The 9,241-nt window shown below is 43.6% G+C and overlaps 2 protein-coding genes across 2 annotated transcripts in view; one reads left to right on the top strand and one right to left on the bottom strand.

The window, feature by feature from the left end:
* Positions 1–518: 518 nt before the first annotated feature.
* chst2b (carbohydrate (N-acetylglucosamine-6-O) sulfotransferase 2b) lies at positions 519–3,082 on the bottom strand. The gene has a single exon (XM_020509055.2). The coding sequence runs from the start codon at positions 2,441–2,443 to the stop codon at positions 1,046–1,048; it is 1,398 nt and encodes a 465-aa protein (XP_020364644.1). The 5' UTR covers positions 2,444–3,082; the 3' UTR covers positions 519–1,045.
* A 3,189-nt stretch (positions 3,083–6,271) lies between these two features.
* trpc1 (transient receptor potential cation channel, subfamily C, member 1) overlaps positions 6,272–9,241 on the top strand; it is a 49,030-nt gene continuing 46,060 nt past the window's right edge. The window contains exons 1-2 of the mRNA XM_031796464.1: positions 6,272–6,852; positions 8,545–8,693. Of these exons, the coding sequence (XP_031652324.1) occupies positions 6,687–6,852; positions 8,545–8,693 (315 nt within the window). The 5' untranslated portion in view covers positions 6,272–6,686. The remainder of the gene's footprint in view (positions 6,853–8,544; positions 8,694–9,241) is intronic.

Here is a 9,241-nt window from a genome sequence, read left to right as displayed (position 1 = left end):
AAACACCAGTCTCAACGTCAACTTTGAATAGGGGACTCGGGGATGCTGGTCTTCTAGGCAGAGTTTCTCTGTCTGTGTTCTTTTGCCCATCTTAATCTTTTATTTTTATTGGCCAGTCTGAGACATGGCTTTTTCTTTGCAACTCCGTCTAGAAGGCCAGCATGCTGCAGTTGCCTCTTCACTGTTGACGTTGAGACTGGTGTTTTGCAGGTACTATTTAATGAAGCTGCCAGTTGAGGACTTGTGAGGCATCAGTGTAGACATTAACAATGTCTACACTGTATTTCTGATCAATTTGATGTTATATTAATGGATAAAAAAAATGCTTTTCTTTCAGAAAAAAAGTTCCCCAAACTTTTGAACGGTAGTGTATGTTTTTAAAGATGACCACAAACTTTACTAATACTGTCCTACCATCTGTTGTCGTCTGGGGATGTCCCACTGTAATAACATATAATAAAAACGAATTAACAAATAAATAACTAATAAACCTGAAAGTCAAAGATGCTTCCTCAGAGTAACATTATAGTTATAACAGACCAGTTTAATGATTGTCTCTGAGTCCATCCATGACTCACAATGTAACATAACCTGCTCAAACAATTAGCTTTTTGATGAATTAATGCAGGATTTTTTTCATTCACTGGTTTTTCACTTTTACAAACATTATGGATAGTGGAAAACCAAATATTTTCTCAGGTTTTGAACATTCAAAATAACTCCCAAAACATCCACTTTGAAGTGTTTCCATAACAAGATACATGAATCATACAGTGTCTGTTTGTTTCCATAGTTGCAGTTCAACTTTGTCAGAAACATCCAGTTTACCAGACACCAAAGTAATGGTCCTGTCAAATACAACTGTCTGTAATTGAACTGAAAAATAAAACTAAGATACATTCCAATGTGGCCAAGAAGTGGAATTCCTCAAAAACACTGATTCAAAGTAAAGCTTTATAATTCCATGATTAACAAAATGGCACTAGATGCAAAATTACATTGAATTCACTGTCTTTGGTGGAAAGGAAAAATAATTGTTTTTCTGTCACAGTTTGGAGACCGTCAGTAAAGACTTACTGAGGTCCTTTGCCTCCCCGGCCGTCCTGACTCTCTCGTAGCCCAGGACAGCCATGGAGTGATGACAGTAGTCCTCCACCTGTTTGATCTGCTGGATGCTGAGCACTGTTCTCCATGCGCTGGCAGCCTGAGTGGCGTTCCTGGAGGACACTATGAACGGCTTGGAGGACGAACTAGACCCACCTGTCATGTTCAGAGCAAACGACTCAATGTCGTGGTTGGTGGTGAGGTTGGCGAAGCGGTAGATGTTCCTCAGGATCTTCACAGGGTTCTCCACCAGGTCCTCATAGCGCACGGCCATGTACTTCCCTTTGAGCCAACTGGGAGGGTTTAAGGCCGTCCTCAGGGTCCGCGAGGTGCGGTCACAGATCACCTCCATGGCTCCGATGGAGTGGTAGTCCGAGCCGTCCTTCTTGTTGGCTTTGTGGTTGGGGTCGACAAAGGGGATCCTGCGGAGCTTGGGGTCCCTGCTCCGGACCACCTGCAGGTTCTCCCGGATCAGCCCGTGTCGGGACTTGATCCTGGAGTTGGCCACGGCCCGGGGGTCCCTGACCAGGTGAACTACCTTCACGTCCAGCGACGGGTCCTCCATGAGGGGGGCTAGAACGTTCACGTCCAGGATACGCACCCCTTTAATAACGATAGTGCTGTACTTGAGGCACTCCTCCTCCAGTAGTCTAAGGCTTTGAGGTGGGCACTTTTTACACACCTTGTCGTCCACCATCCCCACCACCTCTTTCCTGTAGGCGGAGCACAGAGGGTAGGAGCACACCACCTTATTCAGGGTGGCCCCAAAGAGTCCTAGGGAAGTAAAGTTCTTTCCCCCTGGGCTGTTGTACAGCTGGAACACAGAGAGATCACAGCGGTATAAGGAGCTGAGCATGTCCCTGGCTGCCCCCTGCAAAGACACTGCGTCTCCCGGGTACAGCTTCTGCCAGATGTGCCACATGGGTTCATACAGGAAGAACACTTCAGGATTTTGGTTAAACAGCTCCCCGAAAAAGGAGGACCCAGACCTCCATGTGGTCAGAACATAGACCAACTGTCTTTTCTTGGCCAGAGATGGTCTGTAGAGGAACCGGATGTCTGATCTGCCATGATAGGTAGTGCTCCTCATCTGGTGATTGCACTGCTGGGGCTCTTTAGTCCATTTATAGTTGGCCAAGTTCAGCATGGTCAGCACCAGCAGCAAGAAATAGGCTATAAACAACACAATCCGCTTTCTGCGTAGCACCTTCATCACAATGCCGGGCTGGGCTATTATCTTGGTATGGTTCCTGTACGTTTTGAGCTTTCTCCCGTAGCCAGCATCCTTCTCCCAAGGCGCTGTCAACTTCAGTTGTTGGTGGTATTGTTTCCCTCTCATCTGTAACCTAGGAGTGAGTGGCTCTCACCACTGGGAGAAAGCTTCTTACATTTACAATAGGCGAACCCGTACAGCGTATTGAATATCTCCGGTGGGAATTGATACCGACCGAATCCAATGCTAAATGATTAGGTAATACCCCAGCCAACAGATTCGATATCACAATCCGATTCGCGATCCAAAATACGATAACGCAGCTCTGCCTTTACTGCAGTGCGCAAGGCTCTTCACATGAACATGTTTCCATTACGGGTATTACAGTGCGTATTGCGTTAGGCCTGCCATCAAAAACAAAACGAAGAACCGTTCATGCAAACAATTTACGCCCTCCTTGACAATATTCAGTGTAGGCATCTCAGCGCAGTTAAAATCTGATGCGCCCCGGTATAGATGGAGCCTATATGAACATTGTACCACAGCACACAAGTAATACGTTAGCAATTACGCGCTTCAGCTTCTTCTTGAATAATGCCCCTAAATGTCGCAGGTATATCCAGAGGTGAGTCTATTCGTCCAAAGAATCAAATATTTCCATTATTCCTGATGTGCGGTATTGTATCTCTTAACCATTGAAACAGGACTGATTTAATCAGAGTACAGGGAGAAAAGCCCTCCCTTCTCTAAACGCCATTGGAGCATGATAGGATACGTGCATAAACGAGTTACGCCCTTGGTTCTTCGGCACGTCTGTCAACAATGAATGCACCGCTCTCGACACGCTCACATTTGAAAAAAGGCAACAGTAAACATGTCGTCTCTCACGAATGATGCAGCGCCCCCGCTTGGGCCAATTGAGATATCGCGTGGGACTAACACATTTCAGTTTCGCAAATGTAAGTTCATTACTTTAGCTCTGGTCTTGGGCCAATCAGTGTTATTTTGTAAATGCTGGATGTTTATGGCAAGACGCATCATTCACTGAAGTTTCGTCAACATCGGCCAAGTCCTGTCTGAGATATCTCGTGTGACTAACGTACAAAGGCACCGACGGATGGAGACAGATCCACAGTCCCCTCCCCGATTTCATCGTGGGGGACAACAAAGTCTCACAGCAATGGTAGACGTCACAACTGTGGAAAATGATGCTGTTGTTAGGATAGAATAGAAATGTAAGGGATGCTGTTCTCCGCTCTGGCAGTGTAGTAGCATTGGGTCGACTCAGCTCCGGTCCGTTAATTTATAGACTTGCTTAGCGCACTGTTATGCAACTAGGCTATTAGTAGAAATCTGTTACATACATTGTTTCAATGTTACAATGTATCATATCAATGTGTGGTAGTATTTTCAAATCGTATGTTTTGTTGCATTTTCAGGGAGAACAGACAATAGTCTACATTCAAGGTCTTTTGGTAATATTAATGATCATGTTTCACCATATCTGTCTCCTCTCATATTGTGCTGGCCTAGGCAGCAAGTAATCGATAGCTCCCATTAGAGACATGTGTTTTGCCAAGTCTCAAGAGCTACTGTAGACCTGACGCCCGTTTGAAAACGGGACCAAACGGGACCAATGAAAGATAGGCAATGAGAGCAGTCCTGCCCAAACTGACAACTGAACTGCCTATCCTGTCCTGTGATCTCAATTCAAGGGGCTTTATTGGCATGGGAAACAAATGTTTACATTGCCAAAGCAAGTGAAGTAGATAATATACAAAAGTGAAATAAACAATAAAAATGAACAGCAAACATTACACTCACAGAAGTTCCAAAAGAACAAAGACAAATGTCATATTGTATATATATATATATATATATATACAGTGTTGTAACTATGTGCAAATGGCCAAAGTACAAAAGGGAAAACAAACAAACATATATATGGGTTGTATTTACAATGGTGTTTGTTCTTCACTGGTTGCCCTTTTCTTGTGGCAACAGGTCACAAATCTTGCTGCTGTGATGGCACACTGGTATTTCACCCAGTAGATATGGGAGTTTATCAAAATTGGATTTGTTTTTCGAATTCTTTGTGGATCTGTGTAATCTGATGGATATATGTGTCTCTATGGTCATATATTTGGCAGGAGGTTAGGAAGTGCAGCTCAGTTTCCACCTCGCAGTGTGCACATAGCCTGTCTTCTCTTGAGAGCCAGGTCTGCCTACAGCGGCCTTTCTCAATAGCAAGGCTATGCTCACTGAGTCTCTCTCACCAGCCAAATTGGAATCAGTGGTAATCCACTTTTTGACAGCCGTTAGCGTGGAATTGACAGCCATGGCAAGCGATAAACCCATATGTTTTAGGGGCACGGATCAAATGCCCAACAGATTGAAAATGATCCGCTCACGTGTGTCAGTTCATGTGTTATTACACCAATGGCAGCCAAAAATGGGAGGGTTTGGGCATGTCTATTGGGCGTCCTACAGTTGTCTCAAGAGTTTTTAGTTCACTATTAGGCTAATCTTTTCCTGAGAGGATTTCTTGGTAAATGTGTATTTTCATTACTCTTAGGTTTTTGGATGCGGTCACTGTTGTATGCGCTGCAGTTCCTTTCCGAAGGCTGCCATCTGCTGGGGTAAAGGAGATATTTCAATTCCAGTTGGGTGCGGTAATCCTTTGGATATTATGTAGGCTACTGCACCTGTTGTCAATGATTTATGTCTTATAGAAAAATAAGTTAAATAAACTTAATTGATTAATTGTTAAATGTATTATTTGAACTTTTATCTCTTATTCTTATCCAGATTTTTTAAAACAGCATTGTCGGTTAGGGGCTCGTGAGTAAGCATTTCACTGTAAAGTCTACTACACCTGCGCATGTGACGAATCAAATTTGATTTGATTTGATTATTTGTACTACAGATTTACGCCTGAAGTTATTTCAGGAGATATGTTCACCCAGATTAGAAAAATAAAACCTTTAACATTAAAGGGGAAATCTGCTGTTGCTACATCCATTTGTGGATTTATAAATGAATAAGGTGTACCCATTGATTCTTGAAGAACATAAATTCGAATTGTTTCATGAGCTTAGTTCATCTGTCGTACCCCGTCAGCTGCCGTACCCCATCAGCACCCAGAATATTAACTTGTTCTACTCCAATGTTTGTAAACAAGGTTAGTCCTTGCATCCATAGCACTGTCTGAATTTGAGTGGTTACATTTCTCCAGCCCCGTTCTTTAGCTTTTTTTTCGCGAAACAGGTGGCGGGGAAAACACTTTGTAATTGGTTCAACTGCTGATTGCCCTTTGTTTCAACGCCTCATGTTGAAAGATGCATGCGTGCACCATAATTATTAGCCCTCTTAGTGTAATTTGACCATCATTTATCCCAATCTTCGTTGCTTTAATGGTACAATGGCATGTTCATTACCTAAAAGCCCTCTGGTGTTAAATGGTGCAGTATAGGCCTATGTGACATTTATCTGCAGTTACACTATGTCCTCAAAGTCATGCTGCTCCTACACACATTGTCATTATATTGATCTGAAATGCTTTGTATCTTTGTCATCCAAATGTCTTTCTGTGAGGGAAGATGGGAAAGATCACTTACAGGCACACACACAAAATGTGCTCATATAATTCCTGTCAGTATGAAAAAATTAGAGCAAGGAAAATAGTCAATTTGTTGAGATTTTTGTGTTATGAATGTGCAAATAGAAACTTTGAGACAATATTATTCCAAATGAAACTGCGTATTTGAGCATTATTATTGCACACTATGATTGTAGTAGTGTTTTGGAAATACTTCAGGGTGAACTATTTATTTACCTCTCTAAATATGATCATGAAAATGAATGGTCGAAAAACTATTAGACCCATTTCCCTTTATGACACGTCCACGCTGGGTATTAGTGGACCGCTGAGGATGCTGGCTGCGCTGTGCCAGCGAGATGAGATTGAGCATGCGCAGCAGCAACACCATCAGGACCAGAGGACTGTCGGAAGCCTGCGAAGCGATGCGAAAAAATGGTGCATGTAAACACGTTGATGGAGAGTTCTATTTATGCACTGACTGCGTGCATCTGAAGAAGAATAGCGTATGTCAAAGGGTTATTACGAGGAAACAACTGGGAAGGTCGTTACGCGCGCCAAACGCCGACGCTGCGTAAAAACGGATGAAACGTTAGCAACACGGACGCGACGACAATAATAGCTTACATATATTTATTTATTTATTATTCCGGGAAGACGTTTACACCTGCCGTTCTTTGGGGGGGAAATACATTAACAGTCTTTTGCAGTATATGTCATCCCATGTGACGGGCTTTCATGGTTAAATAGTCTCTGGCGCCTAGTAGTGGGATGCACATCAGTGTCCTGCCCTACTCCTTCTCCGTCGCAATGGCCGCTCTATATCAGGTCACGGACGTGTCCTCTCCGGATAAATTTCTGGCCCTGAAAGACGTGAGGGAGGTGAAGGAGGAGACTACTCTGGATGAAAAGCTCTTCCTACTGGCCTGTGAGAAAGGTGAGTTATTTTAGGCTTCTAGGTGGATTCATTTATCAAACAAATAAGTAAGTATATGATGTTATTAACATGGCATTAGAAAAACACGTGACTTTATGACAGCGTGTTGTAACATGTTGTTTAAGAAAAGGTGTGAACATGTAGTGTTTTATTATTTGAAACACTTCATGTCATATCACACCATTATTACCAACAGTCATCCTCTCTTGCCTTATGATGGATGAGTGAGTATACTTTGGATGAATGCCTACTGCAGCAGCCTGCATGTAGCTACACTGGAAGTTTGTCCACAGGGCTGAGTTTTATTTAACCTAGTGGAGCTATATGCTCTTGTGTAGAGCTATGTGAAGCTATATGCTCTTGTGTAGAGCTATGTGAAGTTATATGCTCTAATGTAGAGCTATGTGAAGCTATATGCTCTTGTGTAGAGCTATGTGAAGCTATATGCTCTTGTGTAGAGCTATGTGGAGCTATATGCTCTTGTGTAGCGCTATGCTCTTGTGTAGAGCTATGTGGAGCTATATGCTCTTGTGTAGAGCTATGTGGAGCTATATGCTCTTGTGTAGCACTATGCTCTTGTGTAGAGCTATGTGGAGCTATATGCTCTTGTGTAGAGCTATGTGCTCTTGTGTAGAGCTATGTGCTCTTGTGTAGAGCTATGCTCTCGTGTAGAGCAATATGCTCTTGTGTAGAGCTATTTTTTTAAACATATATTTTTTAACCTTTATTTAACCAGGCAAGTCAGTTAAGAACAAATTCTTATTTTCAATGACGGCCTAGTGGGTTAACTGCCTGTTCAGGGGCAGAACGACAGATTTGTACCTTGTCAGCTCGGGGGTTTGAACTCGCAACCTTCCGGTTACTAGTCACACGCTCTAACCACTAGGCTACCCTGCTGCCCCATGTGAAGCTATGCTCTCGTGTAGAGCTATGTGGAGCTATGCTCTTATGTAAAGCTATGTGGAGCTATGCTCTTATGTAAAGCTTTGTTATGCTTTTGCTAGCCTGTGACAAAGACTATATATTTACTGCATTCTGTATTCTGTCATCCAGGCCAAGTTGAACACACATACACACACACACACACACACACACCACACACACAGATATCAAACACATGTACATAATTCCCATGAGAGGAGGGGTATAAAGACAAATCATTTCCATGTGTCAGAAGCAAGAAGCTATGATAGTCGTAACAGTATCCCAATGAAATGAGAGAGTATTTGAAATCAATGACAAGTGAAGCTGAGGTGGATGTTTTTATAGGGGCCAGCAGGTTGTCCCAGAGAGTCTCACCATATAAAGCCAGTATAAACATGGCTCAACAGACTATCTTGGTCCTTTGATGGAGATTGTTATTGTTACATTAAGCTGGGAGTGTAGGGTGCTGGAGTGTTGGAGTGGAGCCTACTCTCTGTGTGCAGAGTGTATTCTGCGTCTCTCTCTGTGCATCTGCGTCCCACTCTCTTTCTGTGTGTGTGTGTATGTGTGTGTGTGCGTGGGTGCACCCATGTGTGTGTGTGCATTCGTGTGTCTCTCTGTGTTCTTTTCTTTCTTTGTGTGCGTGTGTGTGTTTTTCTTCTTCTTCTGTGTGTGCATTTCTGTGTGTGTGTTTCTGTGTGTGCGTATGAGTGCATGTGCATTTTTATTTGTGTGTGTGTGTTGTGCTCTAATGTCACACTGTTCCAGGTGACTACTACATGGTGAAGAGACTGCTGGAGGAGAAGACAGAGCTCAATATCAACTGTGTAGACGTGCTGGGGAGAGACGCTGTCACCATCTCTATAGAGAACCAAAACCTGGACATCCTTAAGCTTCTGCTGGAGCACGGCTGCCAGGTAACACACACAAACACACACACACACACACGCACGCACGCACGCACGCACGCACGCACGCACGCACGCACACACACACACACACACACACACACACACACACACACACACACACACACACACACACACACACACACACACAGAGAGCAAGATGCTTCACACAATGTGGCCTCTGGCCCTGCGCTGTTGACTATTTTACTATAACTATCTAACTATCCTGACTCTATTCTCTGTTGTTGTGTCTGTTTGGTCTAGGCTCTATCTCTCTAACCTGGTCCTGTTGTTGTGTTTGGTCCAGGTTCTCTCTCTCTCTCTCTCTAACCTGGTCCTGTTGTTGTGTTTGGTCCAGGCTCTCTCTCTCCTCTCTCTCTCTCTCTCTCTCTCTCTCTCTCTCTCTCTCTCTCTCTCTCTCTCTCTCTCTCGTCCTCTCTCTCTCTCTCTCTCTCTCTCTCTCTCTCCTCTCTCTCTCTCTCTCTCCTCTCTCTCTCTCTCTCGCTCTCTCATCTCTCTCTCTCTCTCTCTCTCTCTCTCTTCTCTCTCTCTCTCTC

Source organism: Oncorhynchus kisutch, linkage group LG18 (genome assembly GCF_002021735.2).
Source record: "Oncorhynchus kisutch isolate 150728-3 linkage group LG18, Okis_V2, whole genome shotgun sequence".
Taxonomy (NCBI): domain Eukaryota; kingdom Metazoa; phylum Chordata; class Actinopteri; order Salmoniformes; family Salmonidae; genus Oncorhynchus; species Oncorhynchus kisutch.
Note: the sequence above shows the minus strand (reverse complement) of the source record. Positions and strands in the feature narration are given on the sequence as shown.